The sequence below is a fragment of the Macaca fascicularis genome, chromosome 15 (assembly GCF_037993035.2).
Source record: "Macaca fascicularis isolate 582-1 chromosome 15, T2T-MFA8v1.1".
Taxonomy (NCBI): domain Eukaryota; kingdom Metazoa; phylum Chordata; class Mammalia; order Primates; family Cercopithecidae; genus Macaca; species Macaca fascicularis.
Window position 1 is genome coordinate 41,844,629 of NC_088389.1, and position 19,816 is coordinate 41,864,444.

The 19,816-nt window shown below is 41.0% G+C and overlaps 1 protein-coding gene across 2 annotated transcripts in view; it reads right to left on the reverse strand.

The window, feature by feature from the left end:
• Positions 1 to 19,816, reverse strand: part of PAPPA (pappalysin 1) — a 246,711-nt gene that overhangs the window by 169,104 nt on the left and 57,791 nt on the right. Inside the window, exons 5-6 of one of the 2 annotated variants that reach the window (XM_015436678.4) lie at positions 11,984 to 12,176; positions 4,565 to 4,686 (exon numbers count right to left, since the gene is read on the reverse strand). In XM_015436678.4, the coding sequence (XP_015292164.2) occupies positions 4,565 to 4,686; positions 11,984 to 12,176 (315 nt within the window). Of the gene's footprint in view, positions 1 to 4,564; positions 4,687 to 11,983; positions 12,177 to 19,816 lie in introns of those variants that run through there. The other variant, XM_074016697.1, reaches the window with a different exon arrangement.

Below are 19,816 nucleotides of genomic sequence, written 5' to 3' on the forward strand. Positions count from 1 at the left end.
AGCTGCCTTTTAGGAAAACCACTGTTGGCTTGGTGTGGTGGCTCACGCCTGTAACCCCAGCACTTTGGGAGGCCGAGGCGGGCAGATCACTTGAGGTCAGGAGTTCGAGACCAGCCTGACCAACATAGTGAAACCCTGTCTCTATTAAAAATACAAAATTAGCTGGGTGTGGTGGCACATGCCTGTAACCCCAGCTGCTTGGGAGGCTGAGGCAGGAGAATCGCTTGAACCTGTGAGGCAGAGGTTGCAATGAGCCGACATCACACCACTGCACTCCAACCTGGGCAACAAGAGTGAAACTCCATCTCAAAAAAAAAAAGAAAAAAAAAGAAAGTAAGTAAATAAAAGAAAAAACACTGTTTAGAGACACAGACACCATCCATCCATCCATCCACCCATCCATTCATCCATCCATCCATCCATCCATCCATCCATCCATCCATCCACCCATCCATCCATCCATCCACCCATTCATTCCATTTATTCAAAAAGTAACTATTCAGTGCCAGGTGTGTGTCCAGAGGTAGGCTAGGCTCCAAGAGAATAAGTTTGCCAACATGATCTCTGTTCTCAGGGAGCTTTTAGTCTTGTGAGACCAGTTAGGAGAGTACTGGACTAATGCAGACAATACATGAACTGCAAAAAAGCATGCAAGGAGATGGCAAGTCAGAATTCCAAAGGAGGAAAAATGAACACAGCTGGTAGATTGATTGGACATGTAGTTGCAAGGTAAGGACAGGAGCTGAAGAAAAGAAGCAAAGAGAGAAGGGAAGGAAGGAGATAAGGAAAGGGGAGGAGGAAGTGTGGAAGTGGAGAAAAGAATAAAGAAGAAAAGAGAAATAAGCGCAGAAGCCCTGTTACTTCATTATTAATAGATATTCTTTTGTATATATGGTGATTAAATGAAAAATTACATATTTATATAAGTTGTCCACTAAAAATAAGGTCATATATGTGTATAGACATATATATTTATACATACTCATGCTGATCTACATTTACATTTGTGAAACACCATACAGGCACCCATTATATATCTATGTATATACACACTGCAGCTGTTGACACAAATATAGTTATAAAAACTTGCTGCCAAGCTTTTTTCCAGGTGAATAGTTAAGAACACCTGAAATATTCTGGGCAGAAAAATAGAGAAAACACACAAATGAGAAAAAATGAAAACAGTTAGTGCCATGTGCTAATCTCTCATGGAAAACCCAACACTTGGGATCTATTTAATACTTGCATAAGTGATCTTAACTGGGATTTGAGTCAGTCAGATCAAGAAATTTATATTTATCTAATTTATAGGCTACAGATATAACATGGCATCAAATATCTCAAAAATATTTATGTATGAAATACAGTTTTTACTCAAGAGGTAGGAGCACAACCACTGTCTATGAACAAAGGCAAACAGTTCTATGACTGTATTTACCTTCTTTGAAATGAAGTTAATGAAATGCAGCAGATTTCTAATAAAGATTTGTCAAATGAAGAGTCTTCTGCTAGTTAACATGGGATTATATGAAAAGAAGTTACAGCTCCATGGAATATTAGAGCTGGAAGGGACACATTATAGTTCAACTTTTCATTCTGCGGATACAATGCCATTTTCAGAGAAGCTATGTGACTCACTCAAGGGCACAGAGTACATCAATAGTAGGTCTGAGACCATGATCCAATCCTCCTCCTTTCTCTCCCCTGCACTCCCCATGTTTTTTCCCCAATCCTACAGATATGTCTGGCATTGCTCATGAATTTGGGTGTTTTAAGTTAGTTTGGGAAGTCCAAAAACTTAAACATGCAAAGATAAATAGGATGAGAATGAGTTGAGGAATAAATTGCAGAGTTTGGCTCATGGAAAAGTTTATTTCTTCAAGGATATTAAAAGGGTCTGAGCCAAAAGGATCACAGAGACTGTAATAGGATGCTCTAAAAAAAGAACAGTGTCTTTTCCTGGCCCACATGTACTAAATTTACATAGGAGGAAAACCCGGGGCTGCTGAGTTTCCTTGGAGCTCCGAATTGGCTCAGGGAACCAGAGACCTCAGTGCCTCCAGTTGAACTCCATTCTGCATATTATGCTTTAAGAAGGTCAGGAACAAACTAGGAGCAAACTTCACCAACTAATAGTCGCGTTGGATGTAGGTGTGGGGAGATGTCTGGAAATAATTTTATTCAAACAAGTGGTAGAACAAAGCAAGATAATTTTAGCCAGAGACATCTCAGGGGAGAATCTTGCTAATTCTACCTTCCAAGTACCTCTCAACCCCATAAACTTTTCTCCATTCTCACAGCCACCGACCTCACCAGCCCACCATCATTCCTCAGCTGGATTTTGGCAACAACCACCTTGCTGCTTCCCTTCCTCCAGCAACCAAACTCTCTTGATCTCTTCTTCACACAGCAGCCTGAACAATCTTTACGACACCCAAGTCATACCATATATCATGCCCTAAGGCACGTGGTTTTCTCATTGCCCTCGGTGTGAATCCAAACCCTTCCTCACCTGGCCATTATCCATCTCACCTAGAGTCTTACCTCTGCCACCTCCACCTTGTTTTACATGTTCTGAACCTACTTAAACTCTTACAGCCTTACTGAACTTTTGCTTATGCAGGTTATATCTATTAGTAGTTTCCATATTGTAAACTAAAACCAAGAAATTTGAAAATTCAAGAATACGTAAGAGTGTGTTCCACTAGCTATCAGAGCACAAATGACATCACATGTCATGTGTCTATCAGATAGCTCCACTGGACTCTCAGGAGTGAATGAGAGTGGAAAAAGCAAATGATGTCATACGTAATTTTATGAAAATACTTTTGACTTTGAGGACACCCTATAAAAGTTTCCAGGAACCCCATAAGCCTCTGAACTAGATTTAGAAAACAGCCACTCTGTGAACATACCAAACTTTTTCACATTCTCAGATGCACCTTGTTAATAATGTTGTGATATTTCGTGGGAAGACTGAGTCTCCAGTTCAGAATGAAGTCCTCTTCTTATGGGCCCCCAGCACCACTTGGTACTTCTATTACCATAAGCCTGTTCACATTGAATGGCAATTGGCCATTTACTTATCTGAATTCCCTAGCAGACACTCAACATTGCCTTGCCCATGTGCCCAAGACAGTGCCCAGCATATAGTGCCTGTGTTGGTCACTAGTGAGACGGGTTCACTAGATGCAAGTATGCAAAATGTTGTCAGGTGGCGGAGACACATTCTTTGTGACAACCCAAAGTGGGTTCAGTTTGGGTGGAAAAATTACAATTGCAGATTTCAAGAACTTTCTAAAAAACTGGAGCTTGAACAGGTGCCAGGGAACCTCAGTGAGGATGCACATAGAGGGGATTCCTGCACTTGGGGGGAGCCCGGGCCTGATGACCCCAGGCGTCCCTCTCAGGTCTGATAGCCTGTGATTCTGTGAGGCTGAACTGAGGGCTTTTCCCAGACATCCCTCTTGCTTTACATTCCAGATGGATTTGTTTAGACTTCCCAAGTTTGACTCTCATTTTTATTTTAAGCTACTTTAAAAAATAAAGTGCGGTGCCGTCGTTTTTCAACTTCACTTTCCTCTCTGATCCTTCCCCCTTGCTTTATTCTATCTCTGGCTTTTTCTTTTCAACCTTCTTTCTAAAAATATAGAGGATAGCGGAGGAGTTCTCACTGGTGTTCAGTGAGAAGACTGATTCCGCTCCCTCTGATGCACTGGTGTAATAGTGTGCTCGCTCAGTGACTGCTGGCATGAGCTGACCTGCAGAGGAGCAAGAGGGACTGGGTGGGGGCAGGGTCTATGTGCACAACCCAGAGGACCAGTGATGGGGAGATGAAACAATAAGAGGAAAGTATGGAGCCTCTGCCAGCCTGGTTCTGAGGCCAAGTGACAACAAGCGTTTGGCAAAAGGTATTCTTCTCTTAATTTCAATAATGATGTAAGAAAGCACAGAGATCATTGGTTCCTTGGGAAGCTGGTGAGACACTCCTGAGCAGGGAAAAGTCTGATAGTGGGTGGAACCCATAACAGTGGCAATCATAAGGCACTTCCATTAAGTGTCTTACAGGTAAATAGATCTCAAAAAGAGGGTACATAGAAGAAATTAAAAGGAATAGTTGCAATGCATGTGAAAGTGCTCTGTATAGTCTAAGAAATAACAGAAGAAGAATCAAAGACCACTGATGCCTTGAAGCCCCAAAATATTTGTATTGACTCTAAAGTGACCTTGTTTGTAACTAACTACAAGCAGTTGGGGACTGAAGGATATATAAATACCCCCAAGACACTGTGCTTGTATCAGGTGTGTGGCCTTGGGCGCCTCTTTAATATCTTAGTGTCTTTGTTTCCTCATTTGTAATACGAGAACATGTTAGGATGGTGCAGGTGCTCAAAAAGTGTTTGTCAAATGGATGAGCGCTTGACTACTAACCTTGCAGGATGATGTTAATCAAATGAAATGATACATGAGAAAGACCCATACAAATCATACTACTCCAGATACATTGAAAGACCTGTTCTTTGCACACTCCACCTGTCAGTGAGCTTCCAGAAGGCTGACTTACCTTCTGCTTCACGAGGGCTCCAGTGTCCTGATGGGCTGCAGGGCATTGGGGAGGAGGCGTTGAAAGCATACTGTACCAGGATTCTCCCTTCCAGGCAAAGATCACATGCTGATCCCAATTCTCTAGGAGGCCAAGGAAAGGGAAAATGCACCGACTTAGGAACAGTTGAATGAGCAACTGATGGGACTAGGCCAGAGTCAATGGGGCAGAGGACACAGCAAATCTGTGTTTCCCCCTTTCCTCCCTACATATGCCAAGGCTTCTAGAAATAACCATAAGTGAAATGCCTCCCCATTGCCCAGCAAGAACCTCGTTTGGGCCTAAGTGGCCTCTGTTCTGATGATGTACACATTTCTCTGATTTTTAGCAGCACGAAGTCAACAGGCTGAAGACTCACCACCTGCGGTAATTTTAATTTTATCAGGCATGTAAAGTTCCACTGAAGATTTGCAATGTAGTTATGAGAAAACCTTTTGCTCCATTTCATTCTCAAAGTTTACTCCTTTTACAATATTTATCAGGTACCTATTATGTGCCAGACACCATCCTGTGTTTTAGGCATTAAATACGAAGAGGGCATGGTTCCTTCATCTGAAAATAAGAGGGCTGGATTAAATGATGGCTAAAGAACCTTCCAGCCTTGACATTCTGTGGATGGATGAGTCACTCCTCGATTTTACAGTCAAAAGCAGTTTCTCTACCATGCCATCTAATTCATTTTAGCAGCTTTCCAAGGGGCTAGCCAATCCCTCAATGGGACCAGTCCCAGAAGTGGAATATTACGATGGCTTCCCCTACCAACTTGTGTCTTGTGTATCTGGATTCAATCTTCCTTTGGCCATAGCAGTCTCTGGGATCCTACTCATTTTCCAGATTTAGCATCTGTTTATGAGGCAGTTGTGGAGAAGGGAGAGGAATGAGTCCTCTTCTCCTGTCTTGTTGTGAACCAAAACCAGCAAATCTGAGTGACCTCTGCAGAGGGACTGGAAATGAAATCTCGGGAAGATGTTGAGAAATGGCCCAGCACAACCCGTTATTTCTCAAAGTGCAATGGTCCTGATGATAACTCTGTCATAATTCCTGGAAGAACGTCTGTGCTTTGGCTACCTGAAAGGATGCAAGGGAGAAGCCAGGTCTGAAGCCTTATGGCTTTCCCCTCACAGAGACATTCACTATGCCTCTGGGCTCACACAGTCAGGAACCTTGTGCTTGTAAGCGTCACAGTGTGTGGTTTCTCCCTGTTCCTCCTCCACACAGCTGACAGGAGATCATCCCCAAACCTCAAGATGAACAGGTCATGCCCCTGCTTACCTCTTTCTGTGATTTTATCCCCTAATGCCCTGTGATGTGGTATTCAATCCTCTTTCATACTATCCTCTGCTTCACTCTAGCTTTGTTTCTCTCCACGATAAGCTGTGCCTACCTATCATGTTGTGTCATGTTACCCAAATCCCCTCTGCAGACTTTTTTCACTTGGCTGATGTTTCTCCTCCTTCGAGTTCACCTTGGACATCATTTCCTCTGTGAAGACATTTTTTTCGACATGCAAGAGAGTTTCCCCCAAAAGATTGTGAGGTCCTTGAGGACAAAGTCAATATCTAATAACTATCTTTTTATCTCACACGGCACAGCACACAACTTATTTTATAATGTTGGTCAGTATAAGCAGTTGAATGGATGCATGGATGGATGGATGGATAGATGGATGGATGGATGGATACTAGTCACTTAAGCATGTGCTAATACTCATGGCTAACCTAGTGCAGATCTTCAAATTGTAGGTTTTGCGTTCTCAGCCTTATCATTGTAAGTATGAACCCATATGTAGGTGGAAATTTTGCAAGCACACTAATATTAATATTCAGTGATAAGATAATCATTAAATAGTCCATGGTTAATATGCTTAATGGAATGGCAAGCAGTTATTGCAGAAATATTTATAAAGATTATGCAACTTCATGGAAAATGTGTAAGCTATAATATTAAATGAAAAAGTCACATCCAAAGCTAAATCTACAGCAGTATCTCAATGTTCAAATAACCTTATGAAACAAAATATTATCAGCAGCAATTTCTGGGAAATGGAATATAGGATGATGGATCCCACCCCCTATTATTACTCTTTCTGGTTTTCTAAATTTTCTCAATATTTTAAATACATGAGTTACTCTTGGAGTAGCAATAATAACAATTATACAAATCTACTCATATGCAGAAAAGTAGGAGTGGAGAGAGAGACTTCCTCAGCACTGCTAATGAAGGCAGAGTTCCCTTAGGATGACCACAATCCACGCTTAGTGGCTCTGAGTCACATGACTGGCTTTAGATTGACACTGGGATTACAAATGTTCTGGGATGAATTCAGGAACCATGCTGACCTTGATGGTCATTCATTCCTTCTTTCTATATCCCTTAGATGTTTTATTGTGGGCGATACACATAAAGTCACCTGAGTTTCAGTGAATTCTTGATATGTCCCAGGCTCCCAATAAATACTTTGATGAGTGCACAAATCATCATCCAGCTGAAGCATATGTATGATGTCCTGTCCTACACATCTAGGAATTGTATGTGTTTCCTAACTTTCGCATTCATTTTGTCTTCATGGGTGCCTATATTTACACATAAACATACACAAACATGCACAATGAAATCATAGACATGCAGGATACCAAAGCTGGGAGAGCTCATCTTTCTTACTTGGGTTTCATGAAAATCAAAGCTTAAAGCTCTAAGTATGTGCTGTCCACTATGGCAGCTATTAGCCTTATGTGGCTATTTAAATTTAATTTAATTAAAAATAAATACATTTTGACATTTGATTCTTCAGTCACACCGTAACATTTCAAGCCCCAGTTGGCTAATGGCTGTAATCTTAGTGCTGATATAGAATATTTCCATGATTGCAGCAAATCTTATTGGACAGTGTTTCTTCAAGGCATCCATTATATATAATGAATTAACTTGTCTCCTATGAAACTAAAATAGTACTTATTATGTACCATCTTTGGGAGAAATGAGGAAATAGTTACTTAAATCATTTTCCACATCTTAAAATTTAGAAGAGGAACCTTGGTTGAGAAAGGCCAGAACTTCTTTGACTTACGGATCAGAAAACTGAGACCAAAGGCAGAGGGAATGGATGAGGTCACAAAGACTTCAGACCCAGGTTTCTTGGTTTTCAGTCCAGTACTATTTCCAATACACCATGGCCAATTGTCAGATAACTGAAACCACCCAGTCAACACGTGTTTGCAAGACGGATAAAAATAAAGGAGTTAGGAAAACCAGGGGTGGCCTTGAATTATTTATTCAGTTGCCCATGTGTGAGGACACAGGCTGTGGGAGGATCTGAATATGTTTTTTTAAGGGAAACCCTTGTATTCTCTTAGACCACAGATGTGAGAACAGCAGGAGGACATGAGGATGGCCAGGGGCGAGAGGTTGGCATTGATGGATGTAGTGGAAAACACCAGAGGCTTTGCAGAGAAAGGGAATTTTCAAGTAGCTAAACAGCTCTGGAAAATGTTGCACAAAATGGGAGCTGATATTTCTTGAACATAGAGTGTGTGTGCTTGGCATTTCACAGTTATCTTGCTGAATTCTTCACAAAAGCTAGGTGACGTGGGCATGATTAGCACATTTTGATGGAAGAAGACCCAGAGGATCAGAGGTGAGATGGCTTTGCTCAAGGTCCCATTGACTGGGAATGATAAAGCTGAGGATGGGAAATGGATGACCTGACATTAAAGCTTGTACACTTTCTACTAAGCCAACTTGCATGAGTATAAATTCCATCTGTGTGGGAGAGTGATATACATTAAAGACAGTTCCATTTCTTTACAACAATTTATTGAACTTGTGGACTGACTTCTTTTAGCCATAGACTATGGTCAATGTAGCTGCTAACTCTAATTAGATATGTTTTGGAAATGTCAGTTTTAATTTAACGTATGATAACTATGTTATGAAATCTTAAACTGAACAGAATAGCGATTGTATGAGCCTCAAGAACCAACTGACTATAGGTTATTAAAAACATATTGATTGAAGCTGAGGACACTGTGTAATAGAGACATATCTCATTACACAACAATTAACCCTCCAATAGGTTTCCAACAATCAGGTGGTATTTATTTAATGGACAATAACTGCTTTATGAAATATAAATTAAATACATACACAGGAAGCTTCATTTACAAAACTTCCATTTTTAAGTGGAATGGAGGCCAAGGCTTGACCAAAAGTCTGATACTTCTCATCACCACAGAAAAAATAAATAAATCTATGGGCTGCTGGAAAGCTCTGAAGTGTCACACGAGGTTTCCCAAACCCAGCTCTGCGCTCCCAGTGAGGATGGCTGGGGCAGGGGAAGGGGAATTTCTACAGAGAGCGTAGGAAGTGCATTTCCTGCCCTGATGATCACATTTGCCAGCTGCCAAAGAAGGTTCTAGACTCAGGTACTGATGGTAATGTGATGAAAAATTAGTGCCCACATTTTATGTGGTACTGGGATCAAATATGTTTCAAAATTTTTTAAATTTTATTTTAATTGACATATGATTGTGTACATATTTATGGAGTACAGTGTGATGTTTTGATATTTGTTTACAATGTGGAGTGAATAAATTGGGCAAATTAACAAATCCATCATCTCTCACACTTATTTTTTTTGGCAAAAACATTTGAAATCTATTCTCACAAATTTGAAATATACAATGCATTATCATTTATTAGTCACGATTCTGTGCAACAGATCACTAAAGCTTATTCCTCCCATCTACCTGAAACTTTATGCCCTTTGATCAACATCGTCCCTTTCCCCACTCACCCCACCTGCCTCTGGTGGTCATCATTCTACTTTCTACCTCTATGAATTCAATTTTTTTAGATTCCACATATATGTGAGAGCATGCAGTTATTTGTCTTTCTGTGCCTGTCTTATTTCACTTAGCATAATGTCTTCCAGGTTCATTCATTTTGTTGAAAATGACAGAATTTTCCCCCTTTTAAGGCTGAATAGTAGTATTCCACTGTGTATATACAGATGCTCCTTGACTTACAATGGGGTTAGGACTCACTCAATAAACCTATTTTAAGTTGAAAATACGGTAAGTTGAAAATGCACTTTTGACTTAGATATTTTCAACTTAAAATAGGTTTATACCATCTTAATACTCAAAGAAATGCTGAATGCATATTGCTTTTTAATCACTGTGAAGATAAAAAAGTGGAAGTCAAATTATCATAAATTGGAGACCATCTGTGTACCACATTTTCTTTACCTGTTCATCTGATGATGGACTCCTAGGTTGACTATATTTTAGCTATTGTGAATAATGTACAGTGAACATGGGAGTGTAGCAATCTCTTTGGCATACTAATTTCAATTTCTTTAAATATATACAGAGAATTGAGATTCCTGGATTATATGGCAGTTCTATTTTGAATGTTCTGAGGAACCCCCATACTCTTTTCCGTGATGGCTATATTAACCTACATTCCCACTGCCAGTGCTCAGGTGGTCCCTTTTCTCCATACCCTGGCTAACACTTGTTATCTTTCATCTTTTTGGTAATAGCCATTCTAACAGGGGTGTGGTGATATCTTTTTGTGGTTTTAATTTGCCTTTTCCTGATGACTAGTGAGGTTGAGCATTTCTTCCACATAGCTGTTGGCCATTTGTGTGTCTTGAAGTGTCTATTTAGGTCCTTTGCCTAATATATCTTTGACATACACACAAATTCAGACAAATACACTTGTAAATGAGAATTTCTTGCTTCTTTTTGTCGCTTTTATTTATTTTTTCTTGCGGGGGGCAGTGTAATGCCTTTTCTCCAATTCTAGTCTTGAAACAACTTAATGAAAGCACATAGGAGTCTGAGATAACACAATACAAAACAGGAGCTGAAGCCCAGTCCCTACCACTTTCTATGGCTCTCTGGTCACCTTTCAGCCTCTTTCAGCTCCAGTTCTCTTTTTATCTAGCAAATGAGGAAGATGATTCGTTTTGTACAAGGTTACCAGAAAGATTACATAAGATTCTGTATGTAAAGCATTTGGTAGAGAATCCCTCACATAGTAAGCACTTGATAGATCCCAGCAACTACAATAAAGTAGTATTAACTAATTGTTAGCATGGTTATTATTTTTGCCATCATTAATATATCACCATTAGTAGATGAAGCATCCCAAAGAAGGGCTGGGCATAGGGGTAATACACTAATCTTCCCTGAATTACGGCAAAATTCCAAAATAGATGCAAATACCTTGGTCTATTTTCATGACCCTTTTAAATCTGGTCCCCTTAGAGCTTGAGCTCCTCAAGGAGTCTATATGGGGGAAAGTATCACAAGAGACCATTTGATTCAGGTCTCCACCTTCAAGCCACTGTAGTATCATTAGACCCAGTTTTCAGGGAAGGGAGAATTAGGCTTAGAGAGAGAAAGTGACCTTCTCAAGGCCATGTGGTTAATGAACAGTCAGGGCAGCAGAACAGAGGTATCTTGTGCCTTAGTTTATCATTCCCTGGTCTTATAAAAATGCTACCTTTAGTTCTACAAAATAATAAAAAAAAATTTGGCACAGTCAAAAATTGTGTTTATATGTTATATATGTATATGTATTCTTTTTTCTTTTCTTTCTTTTTTTTTTTTTTTGAGACAGAGTCTCACTCTGTCACCCAGGCTGGGGTGTGGTGGTACCATCTCGGCTCACTGCAACCTCCGCCTCCCGGGTTCAAGCGATTCTCCTGCCTTAGCCTCCTGAGTAGCTGGGATTACAGGCGCCCCCCACCATGCCCGGCTACTTTTTGTGTTTTAGTAGAGACGGGGTTTCACCATGTTGGTCAGACTAGTCTCCAACTCCTGACCTCATGATCTGCCTGCGTTGGCTTCCCAAAGTGCTAGAATTACAGGTGTGAGCCACCGTACCCGGCCTTGTATATGTATTCTTTTATGTAAATATGTACTTATATACAAACGTGATACACCCATATATATATCCATATATAAGTATATATATGATATAATCTAATTGAAATATAATATAATATAATAATATAATATAATATAAACGTTTTTGCCTAGGCAATCACAACTCCTGAGCTCATGGAGACAAGACTAGTACCTCCATCCCAGAGGAGGTCTGTAGCAAAAGAGGATTCCAAGTTTCTAATAACAAAGTGAATCTAAGTACCCATTCACTTAAAAATATTTATTATTATTTATTCATTTCTATTAACAACCATTTATTTATTCCCTGATCCCAAATTTAAAGCATGCTAGGTGGTGGAGATACCTTTTGAACAAGAACAAGAAATGCAGTAAAAATCCCTCTCCAACTCAGCTTCCCTTCCAAGTTTCCCTCTTCTTGGCAGGAGAGAGAGAAAGGGATCAACATTACACAGGGCACACTCACCTTTCAAAGAAATGGCCATCTATAGGTGGGAACCACTCCAGTGTCACAGAGTCCGTTGTGTGGCCCACAACTTGGGGAGCGAGGGCAACAGGCACCGGTTTCCTGGAGGGCTGCCAGCTCTGGTAGACCAGGTCCAGGTAACAGTGCATTCTGGCGACTTGATTGGGCGTGAAGGAGTCCGTACAGTCGTCATCTGCAAGCAGGCAGAGGGAGAGATAAGCATCATGCTGCAAGGGCAGGCAGGCATACGAGAGAGTTATGACGGCTCCTGGCGGCCCGAGAGCCAGCACCCAGGTCGTTCCTTGCCAACTCAGGGCTGGCCTCTTCCAGCGCTCAAGAGTTAATGACCTGTGAACAAATTAGTGTAGTCATCACTTCTGGAGACAGGTGAGAGGAAACAGGAGGGAGGGAAGAGTGGATGGAACTGAAAAACTATGGCTGAGACTGGGAAGAGAGCAGCCCGGAGGTCATGGCAAAGGACACAGGCAAGACGAGCTATTTCCCACGGCCCCCAGATCCACCGGGTACTAAGTCAACAATTCCATTACTTCCTCCCTCCCTCAACCCCCACTCAATACGTCTCATTCATTCATTCATTCACTTGTTTATGCACTCATTCATTCATTCATTGATGCACTCTGGTTCCAACTCACTCCTTCACATTCTTTCATCTACTCATTTATTAATTTCACTGTTAACTGATGTGGTGATATTGCCCTTCAAACAAATCTTCTGAGTGTCTACTACATTTCTGCTCTGTGCCCAAGGGCATGGAAAGATGAAACTTTAAAAGTTCCTGCCCATGAAGAGGTACCAGTCTAGTTATGAGGTCAAGACCAGTCCAATGTATGAGTCAAGGTTGTTACAAGGCTGCTAAAGTCCGTGATGTCGATCAGTGATAAGGGAGGAAGACAGCATGGGTGGGGGCAGGGACAGGCAGGTGACCAGGAAGTCTTCTAAAGGAGATAGTTGAGGTTGATCAGATTGCATGGCTAAGATTGGAAAAGAAAGGAGAGGGGCTGCAGGAGAAAGTGCTGCACGACTACAGAGGCATGGTGCCCTAGGCAGAGAGCACAGGCCAGGGAGTCAGGCAGACCTGGGAACAAGCGAGAGTAGTGTGCATGCTGAAAATATGAGTAGTAACATCTCCCACTCAGTGCTGCCATTGGTCCACTGTGCTTTAGACACGGTAAACCTCTTCCTTTCTCTCGAGTTTTGGAGTATGCATTACTATTTTCCTTATTGTACACAAAAGGATATTAAAGCTGACAGAGGGTAAACAACTATTTTAAAATCACAAAGCTAGGGATACATCTGGGATTTGAACCCAGGCAGTCCTGACTTCAAGGCCGTGCTTCTGATCAATATGAGATATGAGAACTTCTTTTCAAGCATAAATGAGACATTGTATGGATATAAAATCCTGCAGGTGGTTGATAAATGGGAGTTGAGTCTGAGGCTAAGGGAGCTTGGAACACAATCTCTCAGGTGTCTTTGGATCTAACGACTTTTGATCCTAATCTCTTTTCCAGGGCATGACCTAAGACTTGGCCCTGAGGGAGAACGCTTGCTTCCCATTTCTCCCTCCAGCAGTTTCATTCAACTGCCCCAGGGGCAGGACAAGGCACTGTTTTGGCTTAATTTCCAAAAACACCACTTCCCAGAGGTGTCCACCTGGTCAGGGAGCCCACAGCTAGGCCCCAGACAGAGGAGCACAAGGCTCTTGCAATCTTAAAATAAATCCGCTACTGGGAATCCTGCAGCATATACTGGTTTCTTCTTATCAAACAAACATTAAATACGTTTGGGCAGGTGCTGGACAGTTAGACATGGCTTTGAGAATCCAGCTTAGGGAAGGGGCAGAGGTGTAAAGGAGGTTCTATACAGAAGCTGCCTTAAATCCCCTTAGTAATTTTTTCCAATCTCCTTTCCAGCACCCCAGGTAAGTCTTTAACACATTAGGAGAAGCAGAAGAGCCCAGTGTCTCTTAAGAAACACAGTATAGTGAATAAACGAGTAAATCTCTCTCAAACCCAGATTCCCACCATGTAACTCCTGAATACCAAACATTCTATGGCTCCCTATTGCAAGGAAAGAGTCCTCAGTCCAAAAAGGGCCAGATAATTGGACACTTTTTTCTTTGTTGCCATGAACTTTTGACTTCATCTCGAAAGCTTTGGAAAAGCCACCGAATAGGTTAGATGCAGGAAAAGGGCATGATGGCTAAGGGAAGAAGTATAGCCATGCGACTAGATTAGTGCACATAGAATCTGGAGTCAAATGGACAAGTGATTTTCTGCCCCCAGTGCCTCAGTTACCCCATCTGTGAAGTGAAGACAGTGATGATAACACGATTGCTCATTTCAAAACACAGCCAAGGTGCAGTGATGTGGGGTACTAAGAGCAATGCCTGTCCCATGATAAATGCTAGTAAATGGGAATTGGAAATAGTGTGTATGTGGTGTGTGTGTATGCTTGTGTGTGCTCATGTATGTGTGAGTGTTACAAAACTGGAAGCAGGAAAAAAATTCAGGATATAAAATATGCATTCTCTTTGATCTAACAATAAGGAATTTATGGATTCAAAAGATAGATACTCTACGATAAACATGGGTAAAATAGACATACAAAGATGTTTCTTGAAGCATAATTTATAATGGTGAAAATATTACAAATAGCACATCTGTTCATTTACAGGGAAATGGCTGTGTACTTTAAGGCACAGACATAGAACAGAATACTAATCAGGCATGACCAAAAAATGAGATAACTTTAAGACTCAGTTCCCTCGTGCATAAATTGGGGGCATTTAAATAAACTCCAAACCATGAATTTGTGAGAATTCAACAAGCAAGAGCACAAAAAGCATTTATCAAAATGAATGATGCTGAAAAACAGTAGGTTTTTTTCCCTGTATAAATATCTACTCTACTTGCTTCCCCCACAACAAAAAAGTATATTTTTCTTTTATAACCTAAAAAGGAAACATTTTCACATTTGTCGATAAAAAAAAAGTTTGAAAAAATGGATAGGTGATGGAACCTAGTAGGGAGACAGGAATGTATTTGAACTTTAAAGCTGAAGTTGAAGCTGGACACAGTGGCTCTCTCCTGTAATCCCTGCACTTTGGGAGGCCAGGGTGGGCAGATCACGAGGTCAGGAGTTCGAGACCAGCCTGACCAACATGGTGAAACCCCATCTCCACTAAAAATACAAAAATTAGCCAGGTGTGGTGGTGCATGCCTGTAATCCCAGCTACTCAGGAGGCTGAGGCAGGAGAATCACTTGAACCTGGGAGGCAAAGGTTGCAGTGAGCTGAGATCATGCCACTGCACTCCAGCCTGGGTGACAGAGTAAGACTCCACCTCAAAAGAAAAAAAAAAGAAAAGCTGAAGTCGAAATCTATCCCAAGGTGCACTACTTGGAGACTTAGCAGCTATCAAAATCTTGGGAGAGGTACCAAAGGGTTTTCATTTATCACAAAAACTCTGTCTCAATTAGCTAATGTCTAGAGTCGGCCCCACTCGGCTTCCGTCCCCCCAATGCCTCCCCTCTTGAAATCTATGGCCACTTCTTCTGGTCTCCAGGACTGGCCAGCTCATCTTGTTTTTCTGTCTTCATCTTGTCCCAAAGCAGAAAGAACTTTGGGACTTCAGCACTGGGAAGCCTATGCTAGTCCCCACGCTGTTGATACAGTACCCTGGGTTTGCTAACTGAAGCTTGCTCTCAAGAACAAATGTTCACCTGTGGCTGAAAGGCCCCACTGCATGGAGGTTCAGGACATGAACACCATGCCTTCACTCCACTTAGGACCTTGGGCACAATGTTGACCCCCTGTCAACCACATTTTCACCCACCATAAAATGAGGAATAAGATGTTACCTGTCTCATAAAGCTGATGAGAGCATTTAACAAGCTAACTAATGTCTAGTGAATGGATAACTAAGTTGCCTTGTGTAAAACTCCCTGTCTTTTTGATGTTTTTAAAAATAATGATAGTAATAATAGTCATAATAATAAATGTAGATAATAAATTTATAATAAAAAATTCACTGTAGAATATTTGGAATATGTCGAAAATGTTACAAAAAATAAACATTACCCTGAACTCATTACCTATATATAATAAAATTGATGTCTAAGGTATATGTGTGTATATGTATGTATATGTATCTGTTTGTATAGGGACGTAAATATCTACAGTAAATTTCTGTAATTCTTATCACATACATATGTACAGGTCTTACATGATATATATGGCTTTCTGACCCTTTTCACAGTAAGTAGTCAATGAATAATCCTACTAATCATCATTTGTTGAGCACTAATTATGATACCAAGGAGAGTTCTTTTTTTTTTTTTTTTTAACTTGCATTTTAAGTTCAGGAGTACATGCACAGATTTTTTACGTAGGTAAACTTGTATCATGGGAGTTTTATAGATTACTTCATCACCCAAGTATTAAGGCCAGTACCCATTAGTAATTTTTCCTGATCGTCTCCCTCCTCCACACTTCAGTAGACCCCAGTGAGTGTTGTTCCCCTCTATGTGTCCATGTGTTCTCATCATTGAGCCCCCACTTATAAGTGAGAACATGTGGTGTTTGGTTTTCTGTTCTTGTATTAGTTTGCTAAGGACAATGGCTTCCAGCTCCATCCGTGTCCCTGAAAAAGATATAATCTCATTCTTTTTTATGGCTGCATAGTATTCCATGGTATATATGTACCACATTTTCTTTATCCAGTCTATCATTGATCTGCATTTATAACAATAACAGACCTAACGGCTTCACTTGTACCGTTACACCTACAATCAGGCAAGGCAAGCATCCTTATCATCAATGGTATTAATGAAATAACTGAGGCTCAGAGAGGACAAGTAAACTGCTGAAGATCAAAGCTGGGCACGGAACATTCAACTTTGGTCTCCTCACTCCAAATTTCATGCTTTGAACCACCATGTTACTCCACTTCTGTTCATGTCCTTCAGCCTTCTTCTCTGTCATCTTTAGTGGCCCTATAATGTTCTATCACATGAATACCTTGCAGTTCACTTCAGCAATCCATTATCTTTGGGCTCGTAAGCAGTTTCTAATTATTCATACATTTTTTTTTCTATACCTGGCATATAGTAAATGCCTAATAAATATTTAGGAAACAAATATCATTAAGAACATTCTTACGGTTAACTCTTTAAGCATACCAATTGATTTATTTGCTTTGGATATATTCCTTAGAAGTGGAATTGCTGGGTCAATCTATGTGTGCATATTAAGAAGCCATGACATACAGAAAGATGGGGACAAGACACTTGCTCCTGTAGGCTAGAGAAAGCCTGGCTTCCTGCATTTTTGAGGACCAGAGTGTCCTCCTCCAGGAACTCTTATAGCCTATTATCTCCAGAAAGTGGAACTGAGTCTGCTGCTCTTTTATCTGCTGAGGTTTCCAAGAGTTACCCAAGAATTCCACGTAACTATACTCCTCTGGAGCTCCGTCCAGCCTGCCTACTGAATTAGGCTTCCCCCCATCACCTGCCTGGTGCCTGCTTGATCTGAGCATTTGGGGCACTCTCAACCTTCCCCAGAACCAGAAAATGAGGCAGATATCTGCTAGTTAATAACACAGGTTCTGCAGTAAGAAACACTTGGGTTTAGGTTTCACTTTTGCCTTGTTTTAACTTTGTGATGCTGGGCAAGATACTTATGCTATCTGAACCACATTTTCTGCATCTGTAAAACTTGTGCACTTCCTTGGGCTACTTTGGGGATTCAATGAGACAAGCCTATGAAAAGTTTCATACAGTGTCCGGCATATCACACGTATTCAAGAATTACTGCAGGCCTAAGCTAACCAATATGGTAGCCACCAGCCACGCGCAGCTATTCTGATTTAAATTAGTTAAAATAAGATTGATAAATCAGGTCATTAGTCACACTAGTTGTATTTTAATCATTCAATTACCACACAGGTAGTACAGGTAGTGGCTACCATACTGGCCAGAACAGATACAAACTATGTCTATCTTCACAGAAAGTTCTGTTGGCAATGCCGAGCCACAAACCTTTTCCCTACTAGTGATCAAGCCTGAAGAAGAAGCACCCAGGAAGATAAAGCAACAAGAAGAAGTTGACCCAGCAATGTCTTCACCCAATTGTCTTGATGGAGAGAGCTCTCATGGTGGCTCTCCGCAGCCCTGAGAACCCAGTCTTGTTCTGCATTTTGAATTTCATCCAGCTGCTTTTGTCACCTCATCTATCAGAAATCCTAAGGAAAACAAACATTTCAAAGCTCGTGGTCGCCTTGAATATGCTTTTGTGGGTGTAAGTTTGTTATCGTAGCTCAGTGAATTAGTTCTGCTGTTAATGGGTCACTGAGCTGAGGGGTTCCTTTAAAAAAAACAGTAAATCAATCACCCTTTAGATCTGTACAAAGGGGAACAAAAAAAGATTTAGTTTATGGGGGTCTGGTAGCTAGTGGCAGCTCCTAGCCCCTAAGAGGCCGGCAAACTTCCAAACTTATGTTATTGTTTATTTTGCATGTACGTTGAGCTGGCCAAGAAAAGGTGCTACAGAAATGGAACGTAAGCAATGTTGTATGAGGGGATGGGGCACCGGATACGGGGTGTCAGCTTGGCTGGGAATGGGAGCCCAGTGGGAATCTGCTTTTCAGGAAATACCCAGCACCCTGGTCGTTTTTGAGCACTCAAATCTAAGACTCTTAATTGTACCAGAGGTGGGTTATTGACACTTTAATTTAGGTTTGGACTGTATGAACCTTATACTGGAGAGGCCCCCAGGGGTCATCAGCCCAAATGGACAAGCAGAAAGAACCACTGGGGATCACAGAACCCTTTGCATTCCAGCAGCAAATTCCTCTCTTCAAATGCAATGAGGCAACACCTCAACAGAAATGTAAAATAGTCAGAAAGTGGGTGCGCTTTCCCTGGCTCCAGCAGGAATGAGAGCCTAAAGCCCTACTCATATAGCCACCAGGGCAGTGCCCTGAAGCATCTCTGTGGAATAGAGTGTAAAAGCTACCGAAGTTGCTCAGTTTCCCCATTCAACCATCAGCTAGCTGTCTTCAGAAGGAATATAAGAGTAAAAGAGAAAAATACTTGGAGGCAGATATGTGACTTGGTGCAAATGACTTCAGTGAGCTTCAATGCTGCCATCTGCAGAGTGGGGATAGTTCTAACTCTACACATTTGTTGTGAGAATTAAATGAGAGAGAGCATATTAAAGGCCTTTCTGGACAATATTTTGTTACATGAGTAGAAATATTGCTTTTGAAAATAATAAATTTTATATACCCGTTATAAGAGAATTTATTCATTTTCCTCCTTCCCTCCAACTCTCCCTCCCTCCTCCCTTTCTTTCTTTACTTCTTCCTTTCCTAACAAACATTTATTAAGCACTGGCCCCTGTGCTAACTTCTGAGAATAGAATGATGTATTAGATGCAATCTTTTCATTGATAGAATTTGCTTGTTCTAGCGGGGAAAGAGACACCAAGTTGAGTATGATAACAGAATTTGATGCTGGCCCGCCATGTGCAATTGTGTGCATTGTGACAAACACAAAGACTCTTAGCTGAAGGTGCAGTGGTAAGGGCTATGACAGCCCTGAGGAAGGGGTGTCTTGTTCTAATTTGCCAAAGGTGCTAAAAGGGCTCAAAGGCCTTGATGTATCTTGTCCTAAAGGGAAGTGTAGGGTATCCCCTAATGCTCCTAACACTGTTATTAGTGGTACACAAATGGACTATGATGAGATATATTCAGTTAGGAAAAAAAAAATCATACCCAATCTCATGTCATGATTTTCTCTTTGCAAAATCCA